The 20,086-nt window shown below is 38.0% G+C and overlaps 1 protein-coding gene across 8 annotated transcripts in view; it reads right to left on the bottom strand.

The window, feature by feature from the left end:
- The window catches only part of diaph2 (diaphanous-related formin 2), a 456,529-nt gene that overhangs the window by 336,021 nt on the left and 100,422 nt on the right, over window positions 1-20,086 (bottom strand). For all 8 annotated transcript variants that reach the window (XM_081611702.1, XM_081611700.1, XM_081611701.1 and 5 more), the window contains one exon: window positions 3,712-3,851. In XM_081611702.1, coding sequence (XP_081467828.1) covers window positions 3,712-3,851 — 140 coding nt within the window. The remainder of the gene's footprint in view (window positions 1-3,711; window positions 3,852-20,086) is intronic.

Here is a 20,086-nt window from a genome sequence, read left to right as displayed (position 1 = left end):
AGGCTTGTAAATCTGACAGTTCTAAATTAAGCAGCGAGTATCCAAATGACAAAATTAAAAGTGGGAAAATGAAGCCGAGGATAAATAATTGGCTGGGGAAATTTGAATGGAAAAAAGTAGTGGGAAAACTCGGCAGCCGAGGAAAACCAAAAGCGGAAACAGAGAAGGCAGCGGACGCTCCGGGCGATGCCATCTGTGGGTGGATCACTGAAGGCTGCGTGCCACACACCTGTGTGGGACTGCCCTGGAGATAAGGCCCACAGCAGAATGGCCACTCGGCCACCTGTGCTGCCAAACAGGTGCACAGCCCAGCCAATTAAACTATTAGACAAACACAGGCCTGTGGGAGCAAATTAGCAGGCAGTGCAAACATCTGAGGGAAGACAAAAAGCAGCGGTAAGCACTCACAGTGAGGAACAACACTTTCCTAGCAAGACTTTGAGGTACGGCACACAGGTTTAGCTGCTATCATCACCAAAACAAATTACCAGATCAATTTAAGCTAAAGTCTTAAATGTTTTTCAGTGTTTTTGTGACACAGGACAGATTTAACTCCCATGCATCTAAAAGAGATCAAGTTATCCACTTAATGTAAGCAGACAGAGAGGCTGGACTTCATGTAAGAGGACACACAGCTTCCGACTGCAAAACAGGTCAAGAGCATTATTCAAGAAAGCTTTTACTTCAGGATCGACGGGGCAGCGTCATTAAGTCAGTGTGGGATTACACAAAGGGCTGAAAGCAACTGAGACAATCATAAATACAAGAAAGAAATGAGGATGTAAGCGGAGATGCTTAGAACAATGTACCTGCAGAGCACAAAGGCAATCTGAGCTGCGCTGCTAGAAAAATGCTCAGCTTTAAGGAAAAATATGTATAATTTAAATATATAAAGACGAATATGAAAAATCATAAAATTAAAAGGCCTTACTCTCCAGTAATTTTCTTCATTTTTTTTTAATGAATAGCTTTACTAAACTTGTTTTAACTTTTGTTTCATAAACTGCTGAAAGTGTACTATACTAGAGCAATAAGTAGAACTTTGAAAAAAAATGTTTGAAGGAGAATTATATTTTAAGTTAGAACTAAGTTGGAAAAAAATGCAAAGGATTTGTCAATTATTTTACCCTCACGTTTAGTTAAAATAAAATACCAAATGTTGACACAACACCACCACCGCCTCACACGAAGGAATCCAGCATGAGCTGCTCCAGTAAGTATAAAATGACAGTGCACAAAGGTTACATTAACATAGCGCAGTCAAATGCAGACTTTTTGTGCGTTGTGATCCGTGACAACAAAATGCATTCACATTAATTAGCGGTAACCTTCTCCATGCTGCTGGGAAGTGAGTCGCTTTTCCCAAGAGATAAATAAGTGGCATAAAGATAACTAAATGACCTGAGTGAGTCAACACCCACACAGTCGCCCCCTCTGCTTACACCCCTAAAGGTTGATCTCTGGCTGAACCTCACCATCTGCTGAATTTAACTCTTTCCTACAGATATTTAAAGAGGCAAAGCCTTTTATACACATCTGCAGGGCGACCCCAACCTCGGTGAAACACCCTTGTTAGACATGAAACAAACCAAAAAATAAATAAACTGGGGAAAATAAATAAATAAAATCACCTAAATCTCCATATTATGCTAAAGTTACACAGCTTCAAAAAGATTGAAAATAACCTGTTTACATATTATGCACACTTATGTAAACAGTGTTGTTTCCTATGCACATTTTAATGAAGGTTAAACTGCACCAATTAAAAAGAAGAAGTCAGTTTAGCCACTTCAGGAAGTTTACCGGTAGGGATGTCCCAGTTTAATCTCAAGTATTGGGTTATTAAATGATCAGTATCGGACACCCTGGCTAAACCCAGATAAAAAATCCCAGGTGTTTGTATACTGTCTCAGCTCATCTTCAACCAGTGAGTTTTACTGCAGCATTTAGGGCAGCCAACTTTTAAAACCATATTTCCGAGTGGACGCTTAAAAAAACGGGATTAAAATATTAAATAAATGTGTTTTTCACTATTCACCTGTCTGTCGCACTGCAAAAACACAAAATCTTACAAAGTGTTTTTGATTTAGTTTATAGAGCAAATATGAAATAAAACAAAATTACCAGTAAGTAATCAACATGATGTTGGAGATTGTTTTAACTCATTAAGTCCTTAACGTTAATTAAAAAGTATTAGTTATAAGTGAAATAGTCTGCCTTGAACCTAATACTTTTTTCATCAAAGCTATGTCTGTTACAGGTGACAAAATGTCAAAACATTACAAAAATATTTAAAGTGAGTAAACCCCACTGCAGAAACTCAATCTATGGCTGCTGAGCCAATCGTATCAGACATTCTGCAGTATCAAATTTACATTTAGTAACTTAGAGTAACTCAGAGCTGTATCATGAACACAAGGTCTTTATTTAAAGAGCTAATTTCCAAGAAAAGCTAATTAAGAACATTACTCTCAAGTTTTAAAAGTTTAGTGTGTTGTTTTAGCTCTGTACAGAAGTAATTAAACAGCTGTCTTCTCGTTATGCAGTTTTTTTTTAATCATCTTTCAGTTAGTACAGTCACCAAATAGAGATATCAGCTTTTTGAAAACTGGTAATAAATCTACTTTAAACAATCAAAAACCGGTGCACATTTTTCTGAGTTTATGAAGATTACTATGTCCAGATGCTCCATAAAAAGAAGTATCCCATCAGGGAGGAGAATGGTCTGAAACAATCCAATATGAAAGAAGAGAAAATTGGGACAAACAAAAGAGCTGAAACTGATCCGAGAGAAAAGGGGGAAAAAAAAAAAAAAAAAAAAAATCATACTTAATAGGAAAGTGTCTTCCTGAGAGAGAATATCATTAAATGAGTTTCACAGAAATGGATAGGGTATCTACAGCTATAAGACATGTCTAATTTGCAGCAGCGGTCTTGCTTAAGGATACCTCTTGTTCCCAAGTCTTATGAGAGACAAGTTGCTGGAAGAAGAAAATGGTGTGAACATGAGTAAGAGCAGAAAGAGGAACCCAGTGAAGTGGGTGTAACATTAGATGGCTGGACTGCAGAAAATCTGGTGTTTAAGCTAAATAAATAATACCTCGCAGCACTTCACAAGGCTTTCACTGAACACCTTTGAAGGACTGGGATAGACTGAATTTGTGGTTAGAGCAACAAATGGGAGAAAAAAGAAAAAAAAACACATTTATGCTCCTTTGAGACGACCATTTTAATTGGGGTGACCGCTGCCAGTCAAACAGGAGGGGAAAGAGAGGCCTGCTGCACAAAGAGTGGGAGTAATTTTATTAAGTCGAGTTATTTTGTGGGTCAAACGTCGGTACGCACTAAAACACGGTGGTGGCGAAAACAAGCAATTTTACTTTTACATGGATAACTGCCTTGTGGATTACACCGGAGTCGTTTCACTGCTCAGTACCAGACTAATAACATAATATTTTTCCCCAACTCGCAGAACAAAATAGAAAATCTGGTCCCAGTCGGTGGATAGCAGCATTTTTCAGCCGTGCAGGTTATTTCCAGCTTTGTTTCTCCTCGCAAAATCCCTCATTTATCTGGTTAAACAACCCAAACAAAGTGATTTATTCACAGAGTTTGGGTGTTCTGATAAATTTAAACCAATCAAAATTTCCCAGCGATCACAATGAGGGAAGGAACAATTATCCTCTGGCGATAAAACCTCTGGCTACCAACCTGACAGGGTTACTGGTGAGAGACACTCTGAGGGACTCCAGGCAGTTGAGCAGCTTGTCGTCCATGATGCCGGATCGCAGCTCATGGACGTATTCCTGGGACGAAAGGGTGCACTCATGCTTGCTGTTACGTAGCCCACCCTGCAAAGAAAAACACACAGCATGAATAGATTAAAACCTTCAACCAGAACATTATCAATATTTCATAAAAACTGTGCTTATCTGCTGTCAGGCGCTACAATCTAACATCAAGGACAGTCTCAGTTACACATAGGGGCTGAAGCATCGCTACCTAAACAACAATCATGATGTTTTGTAAAAATATTCATAACCGATGTGATTTCTTCCTATTTTATAGGAATGTATTATGCTTTTATGCAACAGACCAAAGTAGTGCATAATTCTGACACACGGTTTTCTTTTCAAGTTGTGACCATGTCCCTTTATCCTGTCATCACCTTTAATAAGGGTTTGTGCTGCAGAATAGCTTATGCACAGTATGATGCTGCCACCATCAACTTTCACCATGTGGATGGAGTAAGGCATTTTGGGCAACATTAAGGTCATGAATGTCCTAAAAGGGCAGATTGTGGCAGAATGTATCAATAAAACCTCTTGACAAGCTGTTAAAAATATTAATAAATAGCATTTGATGAGTAGTTTTAAAAATTAAATATTGAACATCTTTTCATGTTGATGTAATTTGGCAGTACACAGATAAACACTGCTTTTATTTGACTGATAAAATAATATTTAAGCACACAAATGTTATCTTGAAGGTTCAATTTATGTGGCCAGCTAGACTGTAAAGGGCAACATAAAAAGTGATGGCTGGTCGGATTTGGCCTCCGGGCCTGTAGTTTGACACATGTGCCCTAAGGGGACACGGGTAAAGAGAAAAGAAGAAAAGTTGCTGCATGTGTGCACAGGTGAAAATTTAAAAAAATAGACAAGCGATATAATTTGCCATGTTTTCCTTGAGTTTTTGGATGACATTGTCAGATATATTTAGTGTTTTCAATTCTCCCACAACCATACTCCTTTAGTAGTCTGAGTTTTTGTTTGGCTTCCAAGAGTATCTTGTGTGCAGGAGGAATCAACTTTTCTTTTTTATTTATTTACCGCCTTAGGGGTTCTGTAAAATGATTGTTGCTTTTCATTTGAAAAAAGTAAACTTTATTTGCTAAGCAATTTCACAGACAAAACTATCACAAAATGACTGAAAACCAATTAAATAACTACTAAAATTAAGTGCCAATAAAAAAAAGAACACAGAATAAAACACACAGAAAACTTGCTTTAAAAAGAAAGACAGTTTTAACTGTTTTTTTTTTTTTTTTTTTTTTAAAGAGTTAAAACTAAATGCAGCTATAGAGTCAACTGTGAGGTTTGGCGTTCATGGAGAAATTCATATTTTTTCCCAACAGTTCAAAAACCTCTGAGGCATTTACAGAACCGCATTAGATTAAATGACATGTTGACTATTTTCTAATTACAGGACTCCTGAAGGCAACTTGATGTCCTGGATTTTATTCAGAGGTGTCAGAGTAAAGGGCACACCTAAAATCTCTATTTAATCAAATACAACAAGACAAATTACTGAATATGCTGACTATTTTCTCCTTTTGATGTTAATCAGCAAAGACTAATCCTGGACTCCACCACCAGAGCCAAAGACAGGCTCCACGGGCAATCTGCAGCAGCTTCCGCTTCAAGTAAATGGATTCTTGTGTTTAATATCCACTGGGACGTGTTTCTACACTGATGTTTACACAATGAGACCAGTGGTGGCACCACACACATTCAACTCAAACACATAAACACCGACCTCCCCGAGCACACAATGAAGCCCACTTTAGACTATACATTGATAAATGGATCGACTCCAACGTCACTAAGTGATTGAATCGATTGTTGGCCCAGGCACTCAAACAGGCCTCAAAATGAAAAAAAAAAAAAAAAAAAAAAGCTTTTCATGGAAATGCTTTACATTTTTGCCCCTCCACAAACATCTCAAGAAATTTGATAATTACTGGATGATTTTGCTAAAATTACCTATCTAGGAGAAAGTTGGGTCTCGGTACCAAACAAAACACATGAGGAAACTCGCTGCTGAGACTCCATCACATTATCCTGAACCAGACTCCCTGGCATAAGGAACGCGGCTGTATTCATTCTTGTATTGCTGGTTCCCTACAAAGTGAGCTGTGCTAATAGGCAGTTTGGGAGGTAATAAGCTAGCTCATTTATCTGGAGAAAAGAGAGACCTGCTGTTCGGCTGCAATGCACAGTCAACATGAATGAGTCCTTTTTCTTGTGTGCGTGCATGAAAAACCGGAGGGATTCGAACAGCAAGCCACAAATCTTGTTCTTTTCTTGCAAGCTGAGCTTGGCCATGATATAAGAAATATATTTCTTTGAAAATGGTAATGTAAAATCATATTTTTAAAATGATCACCAAAGCATGATTCATACACTCTGCGGCATGCGGCTTAGCAGCTTATTGTTGCGGCTATATTAGTTCTCAAGTACTAAGATGAATATTATGCAGAAGAATAAACAAGAAACTAATTTCAGATTTCACAACAGATTTCTGTCAACAACAGTACATTTGCTGCATATTTACGCCATACAAAATTCAACTAGGATTAGTATTTACAGCTCAGAATAGCTGAGTCAATTAGAGTCAATTAGAGCAAAAGAAAGTAGGCAAAAGGTAAAGCTACACTATCTCTAGAAAACTTTTAATTGTGATACTATTGCTGAATATTGCAATGGTGATATTGATTTCAATTAATCCACATTTTTCCTGACATTTTCTTTTCCTCCATCCCAATGACCCCCCACTTTCAATTTCAACATCTCAGCTACTAAAAAAAAAAAAAAAAAAAAGACATCAAGCGTCAAATATAGTATCCGTATGCAGAATTTCAGTGCAGGACAGACCTATTCTGATGATGACTGCAGTAATTTGATATATTGTGCAACTCAAATCTGAAAACTTTTTCTGTTTTGGGTTTTCCACACACAGACCCTGTGACAGTTCCCTTTGCTATTTACTGAGGCTGCAGAGTCGATCATCAACGCACCATGTTTGCAGTATCAATGCTGCAGATAACAGTTCAGAATGCTCTATGTATTCTTGCTTTGTAAGCTGATAACATATTCGGTGACGCATTTTGCTTAGAGAAGGATAAAATGACAAACAATGTCGCTATGAGAGTGTGCCGTTTCATTCCTGAAACAGCAGATGTGGGTATAGTTTTAACAGGTTTTAACAAAATAACTTGTGTTGTTTGAGTAGATTCATCAAAGAGCTATATAAAGTGTTCATTGACACAGGAAATTACTTGTCATATTCAATAATACCACAAACTGGGGAAAAATGGCGCTCAAGTAAAAGTTATTTAACCTTAACAACAAAGTGAAACACGTCTGAAATGAGCTGCAATTTTATAGTAAGTAGTTTCTTTTATCATAATGTCATTGTTTTTGTTTCACTTTAAGGAGGCTCAATACCAAAGCAGAGAACAGAGGAGGAGGAACATACCAGAGCTTTAATTTTTAAAGAAAAAAAGAGCAAAAGTACATAAAGAACTAAAGAGAAATTTTACAGCCCTTGAGATTATTTTTATATGGATGTCATAGTATTAAGTTTGTGTGTAAAGAGCAATACCCTTCACATTGTTTTGGTAATTTTCCTCATACTTAATATTATCTGATGTCTTACAAACAGACAAGTTATAAGTCTGGAGGGAACGTAGAAACTGTTTTATAGAGAGTCATTGTGGGTATTGATTTGCAGGATGAACTTGAGACAAAATCGAAAGTTTCTTAAAATCCTACATTATTGATTTAAACATTTTGTCAAGATGCCAAAGGCCCAGTAATTTATTTTACATAAAGATTTTTCTCTGTAGTGCAGACTCCGTGTGCACAAGTTTTTATTCTAAAATATCCGAGTGCTTCACCAACTCACAACACAAGAACCTCAAGTTAACAGAAAGGTTCGACTTAATGTTTGATTAAATTTGAGGCTGAGTTTCAGAATTAGTTTTCATTTTGTGACTGGACTAACTGATTATATTAAACCCATTCCTTTAATTAATTTATTTTTTCTGAAACTCCTGCTCCTGACAAATCGTGATTCCATAAACCTAACAATAAAAGCTTTCCACTTTGCAGTACTAAGGAAAACAAATAAATGTTGGTATAAAAGGCAGGTGAACAAATTAATTTAAAAAAGCCAGCAGTTTCAAACTTTTCATTCCTGAATGTGAAGGTTTTTTTCCAACCATACATTCACAGTAATGGGCCGTTAAAGGCGAATGCGTTTCTAAACAAATACATTTATCTTCCTACTTCTCCACAGTTCCCAGCAACCGTTCCACGATGTCCAGAAAAGCTTGAGATCTGGTTTCAGCACACGATCTGACCTCTGGAAACCGAAGACTTTGGCCATAAACTGCTTTTTTATGCTCTGAGCTCAAATCAATGGACTCCATTGGGGTAATATCAACATTACACCACCATACTGGCAGCGGAGAAACTATCTGAGGAGCAGGAGGGGAAGTGGAGCAGTCGCTGGCTGGCCTCTAAGTAATAAAAGGTTTTTCCTCTGACTGGTTCTGAAATAATGGTCAACCTGGAGAAAAAGTGCAAGACTAAATCAAGAGGAGAATCGTGTGAGTGGGTATTGATGCATGAGTAAGAAAAGCCAAAGAATAAAGGGCAAGAAGATATAGAAAAGGTAAAAAATAAAAATAAAAGATAACTTTGGGAATAAAAGGGCAGGGCAAAGACCATCAGGAGACTCTGCAACCTCAACGGCGGAGGGACGACTTGAGCCTCATCTCCTGCAGCTTATTGAATCCCCTGTTTGTCGATAACAGTATTTCCTGCCAAAGAAAATAGTGTTGGGAGCAATTACTTCAGTGAGCCTGTCAATTTCATTTTGGGGGGTTAGAGGTGCATCGCGGACCCTTTCCTCCATCGCTTGCCCACCTCTGTGCCCCCGCCCCCACGTTCTCCGTCCGCCGTGGGGAGAGACAGAGTGTCTCGCCGTCTATCGAGGGAGGAGCAGGGAGACGATGCCAAGTCGGCTGCTCTTCAACATGTCATCTTCACCTGTAATGAGCCTGTAACAGGCTTCCTCACTGCCCAGTGCTCGGCCCACTCAGGCTGACTGATAGATACATTATTCAGGTTCTTTGTCAGCTTAGTGGAAAAGCTCATAAACAGTAACAAGTCTGGGCCGAATGCTCATGCAGAGATCCAGCAGATGTTCCTTTCCATAGCGGTTGGCTCGCTTTCTGCTGCTGACAACTGTCAAAATATTGTTCTTGCAGCTCTTTTTTATTATGATTTATAGTTTAATTATTCTATTTACCATTTCAATATATTTTGTTTGGATATTTTATAACAAATTAGCACATAATTATAAAGTGGAAGGAAAATACAGGGTTTTGAAATTTATTTTGAAAGAGCTCAGCTGCCTTTAGCCTTGAAGTCCTAAGTAAAATATATTTTTAAATCAATTATCCAAAAATGTGACGAGAATGTCACAACTGCAAACCTACCAATACACAGCCGTCTATCTAAACGCAAAACCTCGAAGTGGAGAGCTTCAATCAGAGAAGCACAAGGCCCAAGGCGCCTCATGAGAGACTGCAAAGATTTACAGTCGGGTGAGAAAATCTGATGACACGACAACAACTCTTAGTCTTCCTCTCTTCAAATCTGGCTTTTATGGAGGTGTGGCAAGAAGAAAGCATGCGCTGAACAAAAACCTAAGAAGTTAAGCTTACCACATGGCATGCGAGTGAAATATTAAGAGAAATGTTTCCCCTGATAAATACAGACCGCAGCAGTGAAACACAGAGTCTAGACCTAATCGAGTCTGTTGCATCACAAAACACGTGTTCGCCATCCTCCAGACCGAGAAAGTCAAATGAAAAAGTTTTAAATTACTGGAGAAAGATGATTATCGGCTCTTTGCGTGTAATTAATGAAAATTACAAGAGCACCCACAGCTCGGTGTAAAAATAATACAGATAGAATCTTGGCAATTAGAGGATATCAAGCTGCATGATTGCCACGTTACAACTTAATTTCCTGTTCATTAGCGACTGATGGATAAGTTGATAGAAAAGATAGCACAAGAACGGATAACAGACATGAGACAGGTAGCGCGGTGTGTCACATGACTCGCCCTTTAGGAAGGTATAAGGAAAGTAGCCAAAGTGATTGAATAAGGAAATAGGCATTACGACAACTCAAGAGACCAAAGTTAGAGGCGTTGCGGTGTAAAAATGAGTATTCCTGCGTTTAACACAATCTAAAGTCTGGCGTGTGAGCGTGACAGCATTGACGGTAAAGGTCAACGGGAACACGGATCAGTTGAGATGCTGCTTGGCTGGACAATGAGTTTTGCTAAGCCCCCCTTAAAGGACAGAGTTCTGCTGCTGGCAGATAAGACATTTCATCTCGCCACCAGGCTGTGGGGCTCCCAGCACAGTGGGGGATTTCCCAGCAGACCATGTGGCAAAGCATTTCATCTCTTTCTGTCATCATCCATCTACAATTCAGTCCTTTTACTTCTTTCTTAATTTTTTTTCCCCCTTCCTGTCTCTCGCTATATCCATAGTGTGGTGTTTTTGAACCTTGGATGACAGCTACAAAGGAAGACGCGTTTATCTGCTCACACCAGGGGCTTCTTTCCTCCACTTTTCTCCCATTTATTTATTTTTTTCCATCTTCTTATTCTTTTGGTCAGGAAACAGAATCAACAGCTAGAGCCATTCTTCTACGTCTGTGAAACTAGTAGTTGGAGACATCAGGGACAATTAGGCCTCCAACATGCACCAAATAAACACATCGGTACCATTAAACCATGTGTCTTGACAACTTCACTGCAAAATGGCAATCAAACTAGAAAGCAAGCAAAAGAAAACAAAAGGCAGGAGTAGTCAGGGCATTGTGGTATCTGTTTGAGAGTGAGCACAAAGTAACGATGACAACTACTAAGGACATATTACCAATAGCTTGTAAGGGCAATGCAATTATTCACTGCTATTTACATGTTGTAGGGGTGTGCATGCGTGAAAGGTCAGGCTAAATACAAAGCTTCAACAAATAACACTGTACTAGAGATATTTGTTCAAAACAGTTCAAACAAGGGCTGAATAACCGTGAATGAAATGTGCAAAGTCTAAAGCCTTTAAACAATAACAAAAAGAGATGACTTATTATGTTGCTGAAAATTTAATAAGAAAAATAAAAACATTCAAAGTAATCACAAGAAACAAAACATTTGTATTCTTTCAGCTGCAGTAGCTGAGAGCAGATCTGGACATCTAAAGCAAAAGGTAAATTACTGCCCGGGGCTGGATCACACCTTTTAAAAGGCACTTTCTTATTACAGGTTTCCCACTAAGCATCACTTTCACAAATCAGACGACTGAACCTGTAGTACAAAATATATTTTGGTTCAAAGAAGTTGTGCTAAAAGGTAGCAATTTGGCCAATTTTGCAATAACCCATCTGAACCCGGTCTGAAACAGCAGTACAGTGGGCCCCTAACTCACATGGGTCACCGACCACACCCACCGTTTGATAGCTCAAAATCATGCATGTTCTAAAAATGCTTATAACTGCCTATTTAATCACCAAATACAACCTAAAATGCAGTAATACACACTGGAAACATTCTTTGCACTCCAACAGAAGCTAACATCGACAGTCTTCCTTACATCCTCTCATGGGGAAACAGCTAGAAAACATACTGTGTTCCTGGATTGGCTGCTTTGTGATCACCAGTCATTAGCAAGTTAAGTAGCATTGCACCCAGGTATTTAAGGTTATAAAGCTGCATTTTGTTTTTAATGTTTTTAATTCACATATGCTCTATTAAAAATCCCGAAATAGGCAGATTTCCTGTGAATAATTTGCAGTTGCTTTCCACAGAAAAATTCACAAATACTGAACCATGAATAAGTGGGTGACCACTTAAAAACTTTAGTCTATGAGGGTCGATGTTAAACCCTATGTATACTTAAATTAACTGATGTGTCAATGATTTTTCCCAGGTTTTCCATCACACAAGTGATTAAAAGCGGTGTGCAAAACGAAGCAGATATTCACAACACGTTACATTTTAATGTGAAATCCACTGTATGTTTAGTTTCATGTTTGTATTTATAAGTTAGTGTATGGTTACATACACACATCAGCTGGAAGTCTATTTAAGTAACCACAATGGAAAAGCTAGTAGTTCTTGACCTATAATTCACATATTTTGTTTTAATTCTTTTATCTTTCAAGCTTTTACTTTTTAGCTTGACCCGAGTTCAAACTGTTGACAGCGAACATCTGTTCACATTTTGACATTCCCTCCAAAAAATGTGGATATAGTGAGATTAAAGCTACGGACACCGTCAAAAGAAAAAGTCCTGAGACTTCAAATCCAAATGAGGGTTCACTCCCAGTGTCATCATCACTACACTGGATAGAAGGGAAATATTTTTTTTTTTTTTTACAGAAGTGGTCACGACTCCCTGTTATCAAGACTGCAGGAGTCTAAAGAACATCATCATCAAAGATGAATTATTCAAATCAAGGGAAAAGTGGTGGATGGAATAAATGTTTCCAGGTGAAAATGAAAATATATACAACTCATCCATCCATCCGTAAATTGACCCTGGACAGGTCTGCAGTTCATCACAAGGCAACATGGAGACAAACTGGACAAACAGACACATACTCAAAACTAAAAACAATTTTCAGGAGAACAATGGACCTAGTATTTATGTGTTTTTTGTGGGAGGAAGCCAGAGTACCTGGAAAGAATCCACAAATTCATGGGAAGAACATGAAAACTGAATGTAGACAGTCTTAAAGCTGGGATTCAAACCCAGATCGATGTTTTTAGCTCTTACCATTAAATGTCCTGCTCTCTAATTCACTGTGACTTGTTAATGCTGCATCTGCTGAATAATTCTCAGTCAGGTAACACATGTTAATATGAGTTTTTGGTTCATACTTGCATGTGCCTTGCAAATCCAAAAACTATTTTTCAGTGTTGTCGTTTATGTATCAGTGAATACACAGCCTTACTGTTCTGTTTGCCAAGTCCAAGGAACCAGCTCATGGCCATGGAAATGGATCTGGTTTGGGTGTTTCAACATGATCTCTTAAACCCTAATGACTGAAACCACTTGGGTCAGAACTCTGGCCTTGCTTTATTGATTTCCTTAAGCTGTACTGTAGCAATACGTGCATCCCAAAGTAAAAAAAAACAAAACAAACAAAACAAAAACAAAAAAAAAACACCGCCATATGTACAGTGGGTGTCAGACAAGGTTTCAAAATGCATCCAGTTCTTACTTCATTTGTTTTTCTGGAAACTACGGTTCATTATTCTAATATGCTTTAAATTTAAAGCCCCTAACAGCAGGCTTCATTAATGCCCGACAAGTGGGAATACTGTGAAAGATTCAGTCAAAAGTTTCCTGCAATTTGTGTGTCTGCATGCAGGCGTGTGTGTGCGTGTGTATGTGCCCACACTTATTAGAGCGGTTCTGAGCACCGGTGTTGGTGTGTACACACTTCTCTCAGGTTCTGTTTGTATGTGGTGTAGAATATTCCCTGAAGCGCCTCTCCCTGTGCTTTGCAGGACTCATGAATGCACTGAATTTCAATGACACTTCTATGAAGACGGGAGCAGATGTCAGCAAGCTTACAGAAAAGCAGGTAGAACACAGTGAAAAAAGTTGAGTTGGTAAGCTGACTACAAACAACCTGCAGAAGTAACTGCAGGTTGAGAAACGGTTACAATTCTAGTGTCAATGCAACAGAAAAGAGTGTACTGAATTTTACAGAGTAATTAATTTAAGGTGAGATTTCAAATCAAGACCCTAAAAATTAAGACATTGCAGTGACTTACTTGCACATATTTTAGGAAATTAAACCCAATTTTGGACAAAACTCAAATTAATGATCAATTATCAAGAGCTCGCAAAACTTAAATGAGGTTTTACAAGGTACAAAGAGAAAGTGTTCAGTGTATATATCAGGATAAAATATGGTTACATTACAATCAAAAAGTTATGATGAGACTTCTTGGCACATTCATCTCCTTCAAATACTCCCCGCGATGTGACAGAAAAGATTAGCAAGTTAGCTTTTAGGAAGTTAAAGTCACACAGGATCTAATTTAGGTTTTCACAGAGGTGTGTTGCAATGATTGCGCTGTGAAGGCCTAACGAACCATGTTCTCTCTTTGCTTGTGTTTCCACCTCTGGGAGCTTGAGCAGAAAAGTCAGAAACTACAACAGCCAACTAAAAGTTTTTGGAACGACAAAGAAAAAGACTGAAGACAGGTAATAAGAAGAAAAGCTCATCTGATTGTAATTTTTAAACATTTCAAATGTTGCAAGCTCACTTGTCCTTCAAATGGGACAAAACTAAAGAAGTCAAACATAAAACAAGACACTACTGAAGCTAAAGGGTCAGATAAGCCAGACTTTCTATTAAAGCTACTTAATTGAGATAAACAGCAAGTCTATATGAAAAATAAACATATTACAGTATTTAAGTCAAGTAGTTAACTCATAAATGACTAAATCTGTATCCAGTGTTATAAAATCTCGGTGTTATGCTGAATAATTAGTGCAAATTTAGGTATGAAGTGAATTAGCAACATTAAGCACAAAAGCATGTTTCTGTACAATTATTGTTTTTTGTTTTGTTTTTTTACATTGTTTGAAATGCAGGGTAGGGATAGGGTTAGGGTTAAACACATATGACATGTAAGTATTATTTAAAATTTTTATTATCCAACGTATCTGTTTAATTCAGGTACTTAAAATATCCCTACAGGGTTTCCAGCTTGTACATTTCTACCAAAATATGTCACTGTATGTCTAAGCATGAGAATGTCTAGCTGTAAGAAAGAAATCACACAAGTCACAGAATACATCAAGTCAGAATGCATGTCATAGTTGATTGATTGTACTTTAGAAGAGGTAGACATAAAGAAAGTGTGTGTTTGTTTTAAAACAGCACACTGAACTGGGTCTGTCTGGTCAGAATAATCCCACTGTTCCAATATTGTAAACAAGCTTTTGCTCTAAAGCAACAAAGACTTCCTGATGCAATAATGCCATGCTCCAAGGAAGGCAACAATTTTAACCCAGCACTCAAATTGCTTAAATCAAAGTGCCTCAGCATTTCAGGATTGTGTTTATCAAAGGAAAAACACCTCACTAAAATTCACTGTTCTCTCTTTTTTTCCTAGTACAATCAATTCTTGACAAAAAAAAAAAAACATCTGTAAAATCAGCCGCTTTCTATTTTAGAAACAAACAAAAAGCCAACTGGCTTGATCATCCTCTTTTTGATACAGCTGCTTTAACAGCACCCAACACCACCATGATTATTTATCACGGGTCTTGTCACTTTTTTTGCCCTCAAAGAACAAGAAAAGGCTCATTTCTTCTTCTGTCTGTTCCATTCTCTGACACTGACAGCTCTCTCTATTTGTCGCCCAACTCCACAAGGTCAGAACAATATATCACCCACATAATGCAACAGACAAATCTAAAATCTATGAGTTAGACAGCAATGGGGGAGTATGCAATACTGCAGTCAGGTTTTAGCTTTAGCTATGGTTTGCCCTCTTTTTTGCCGCTTGCTGCTAGCCTTTGTTAGACTCTGTGTGCCACCATATGAGGTGAAAGAAGCTCAGCCGGTTTGGCCTTACCACAATGCTTCTGGCATCTAAACCTGCACAAACCTTTGCATTGACCCAAGCCTTGTGTTGCAAAGGCTTTAAGTATACAGTGAGAAAGTAAATTCTGGTTTTTAAAACCAAAATGACAAAATATTTTATGCAGAAGAAACCGGGAAAAGTAAATATTGAATGGATGGTGTTTACTATATCTTCACTTGACATCTAATCGTCTTACTTTAACACACATGTATCTGCATCCGGTGCATTTTGGGTTCAAATAGGTAGAAAGCCTATTCAAATGAATGTAACAGAATAAATGCATTTACTTACTGTCCTACTCGGCACCAGAGTATACAATTTTTCAATTTATGTTATTAAAAATTAATATTTGTACTAATAAACAAAAAAGCTCTTCTGTTGTATGCCAAGATACTCTTCCTATTATCTGCTGTATGTTCTTGCTCTCTCTCGCCTTTTCACAGCCTTGATGAGCCACAGCATTTCGACACTACTAAAGGGTTAACCAAAACCTCAACATACGTGTCAAACTTTGTTTAACTTAAAGTTTACAAAACAGTAAATTGACCTTTGAATTTACCTGGAAAAATAAGATAAATTAGCTTAGGAGAAGCCAAGTGTGCTAAACGTTCTCAAACGTTAACAAAACCCTACAAAGCCAAACAAAAAATAACATTTTATTTGCTTGTTATGAATTCATTTCAAACATCATCCAGATTTTAAAATAGCTCCCTTTGAGTTGTCTTCATGTCACATCCACAAAGGAGTGTTCGCCTCTTATAAATGGTAGGAACCCTGATCAGACTAGGATCGAGTCTGTCTAATTTATAAGGTCAGTTATTAGACTAACTGACCTTATAAATAAAGTAAAAATTGCTGGCTCAATTTGAAATCATCAACTGTTATCAAGGACATACACAAAACCAACAAACTCTCTTTCCTATTATCATCTGTTTTATCCTGAGGACAGGCTGCAGAGAATGTGCAATAAATAAGAGGCAGGATGATTGAGGACAAAAACTGGGCTCAGGTAAAGATGATTTGGCAGAGACATTGATGATGTCCAATCTGTACACAAGTTCTGTGGGCAGGGGATGATGGAGGGGACAAGCTTGATTTATGACAGTCCTGGGAGGGGTAGGGCTTGCCAGAAAGAAGAACAGAATGAGTGCATGTTTGTTTGTATCTGGGTATCTGCAGTACTCACCAAAGAATGAGGTAATAAATGGAGTTCTAATAGGCTAAGCACTTTTTTAAAACTTACACGGAAATCCCAACTCACTGCAAGAAAAAAATATATTTCTTGAACTTTGAAGCAGAAGAGTTGGATACATAGGATTCAGTTATTATTTCCAGAGCAGTCGGCTTTGATCTCCTTCTCATGTCTGCATTGGGGTTGTCTCGTCTCTAATAACCACAGATACATTTCCGTTCCTCTTCCCTGTTAGCAAGATAAATAGGATTTCAAATTGTCTGGTGCTAGCCCATCAGGAGGAAAAAAACCTGAACTATAAAATATCTTCCATGAAAAAGGGCGCTTGGAGATTATCCTCTCATCACACACACAGTAGATCTAACAGAGGCGGGTGAGAGAGGTGAGTGGTGGAGAAATAATCCAAGTATGCGTGAAGAAGCCAGACACGTCAAGAAACAAACTTTTGAACAGTTAGCTAAAAGTTTAAATTCGCCAAGGAGTAAATGGTCCAGCAGTATTTATAGTCTAGAATCAATAAGTACCTTTACTATTGTGCAAAAAATTGCTTTGTAACTAGAGACCGTTTGTATTGGTGTGTGTGGCGCCTTGCAAACACTTTGAAGTTTCCACATTTTGTAAAAGACACATTCTGTCTATGTTATTGGGAGTTTATTTTTAAATCAACACAAAAAAAAACATCTGAAAAGTGTGGCACGCATTTGTGTCCAGGTGCCTGGAGTCCTTTTGCTGCCTTTACAACTTTAAATCATTAGGGGATATCGTCTCTACTAGCTTTGCACATTTAGAGAGTGAAACTTTTTTTTTTTTAAATTTCTCAAGTTCATACAGATTAGATGGAGAATATGTAAATCATCTTTATGGTCTTAAAGCAATTTTTCACTTCTGACTGGGCACATACTCTAGCACACAAACGTGGTACAGTCTAAAAATGACTTAGTAAAGAACAACATTCTCACAGCATTATTCTGCCACTACCATGTTTCAGCTAAAGAACAGTGTGTTTAAAGTAAAATCCAATGTTGGTTTTCCATTGGACATACTGTGATGTATGTAAGCCATGCGGTTACATTTTTAAACAAAGCAAAAAAAAAGTGCCTTGGTTCACATCACTACAGTTTCTTCTGCAAGAACCTAACCCTAACCTGTTTAAAAATAAAGAAAAAAACAAAGTATAAATTAGCATCAATTTAAAGATCAAATGTTTCAACTTACTTTACAAAATAGGCTCAGTTTCTTCTCACTTTAACACAATCACTGTGTCTCCACTCTGAGGGCCAAGACCCATTCAAAGTCTGTAGGAATACCTATTCATCAACACTTCTGTGTCCAGGCTCTGTCTAATAACAGATGGGGAGATCTTTAACAGTCCATAAATAAGGGCTGCAAACTCGAGAAACCACTTACATCAGCAGAGCAACAGCTAAACGAACTCTCTCCTAGGTTGGGCTTCACTACTTCAACAAAGCAAGATTAATTTGACTGCTGAATTGAGGCCGAAGCCCGAGCCATGGCATGCTGCCTAACTGATGGCAAGGTGCAGCGTGGCTCCATTCCACCAGGATCATTGGTAAATGTCAAAAGTGCAGAATTGCATGTAAGTGGCCTAAGTAAGAAGAACATGTAATTCTTTACCTGGCAGAGAAAATATTAGACCCCTACCACAAGTCGGACACAATTAATGAAAAACTAAAATGACCGGTCAGTGTAATAGCAGGCCAAAAAGATAACATCTGTGTCTCTAAACTCATTCGAGGAGACGATATCGAACTAACAACTGGCTTTAATAAGAGCAAGGACAATCACAGTCCTGCTCCGCTTTTATGCACAGGGGCAATTTAGATTGTAAAATATGAAATAATAATATTAGTGAGTGGATTTATTAGGAAGAGATTAATTAAAGAGATACTGGGAATACCATATCTTTGAACTATATCAATAATACCATTAACAATAGCAGAGGAGGACTGTTCAACACAATGAAAATCAGGCATACAAAGAACAAAATGAGTGACTTTGGGTGACTTAATTAAATCCATCATATGTGAGGAAAAATTTAGATTAAAATGCACCCAGTGTATTTGAGCTCTGAACTGGGAATGTTGGTCCGAAAGGATGTAATGAGAAATATAATTACCTTATCAAAAGGTCGATATTATGTATGTTACAGGCATATAGCATTATTTTACAGCACAATCAAATAACTATGTTACAATCAGTTGTTTTAAAGATGCTTATTTATATATATATATATATATATATATATATATATATATATATATATATATATATTATTTCTTGAATTGAAATTTGCACTTCAGCATTAGCTTTAGCTAAATAGAATATTGGTGTAGCACTTTTGCATTAGCAGAACTAATTTTTTATGATCATTATGATCAGTGCTTTAGAGTTGACTTTTTAGTTAGTGGTGCCCATTGCTAATTAGCATAAAAGTAAATCTTGATCTAGATTAAACCTCTGACCACTATAAATGCTCATACTTTCAGATGCTAAGCCTCAATTTGTTTGCAGGGCCTCTTCCCTCTGCCTGTCAGTGTACTCAGTCTAAAAAGTTAAACTTTCCAGACATCAAGAACCTGTTACTTTTAAGAAGCGGCAACCAGAGTTGGTTTCCTTTTTTCTCCACACACACACACATACACACACAAACACACCCATAACCATCATTGACAGGTGTGACCTTTCAGCTATGCTGGTAGCAGCAGCCACTCTCGCCCCAAGACAGTAGGCCTGGATTAGTCACTCTCTCAGAGGATTGTGGCGCCCTGCATGAATGCGCATGTGAGGCCCAAACTCTCTCCAGCATGGCCGAAGGGCCTGCTATGAAAAATAGAACACCTAATGCCTGGAGATAGAGACATTCATCAAAGACCAGGGCCCCCGCCTGCCTGCTTTGTGTGCTGCCTCCCCTCCCTATTCTCTATTCAGCACCAAGATGCTGAAGCCACTCACTTATTTCAGTCATAAAAGAGGGATGGGAAGTTTTATTATTATTGCTTTGTGAATGTTTATTATTTCTACCCCTTTTCCCTCAGTTTTCTCTCCCGCTCATACATTTTTTTTTTTTTTTTGCAACCATTTACATGCTTCAAGTGATCTTTCTTGTTTAGCGCAAGATAAGGATATCAGAGTGTCATGAGCCATCAGCACAAGGATAAGTATGAAACTACTTCAACACTCCATTCAGCATATTCAACACAGCAGGTTGCATTTTGAATGACAATTGCCGGAAGCCCACTGAGAATACCGAGAGGAGACCAAAAATAACCCAAGAAATGGTAGCCATGCCAACTAATGCTAAGCAGATCGAGCAGTTAACCTCTGCAGTGAACTACTAAACCCTGGGGTATAGCTGCGTTATGACATCTCTTCTTCACTCCGTCTCTACATTCC

This window comes from Poecilia reticulata, chromosome 10, assembly GCF_904066995.2.
Source record: "Poecilia reticulata chromosome 10, P_reticulata-male-v2, whole genome shotgun sequence".
NCBI lineage: Eukaryota > Metazoa > Chordata > Actinopteri > Cyprinodontiformes > Poeciliidae > Poecilia > Poecilia reticulata.
Note: the sequence above shows the minus strand (reverse complement) of the source record. Positions and strands in the feature narration are given on the sequence as shown.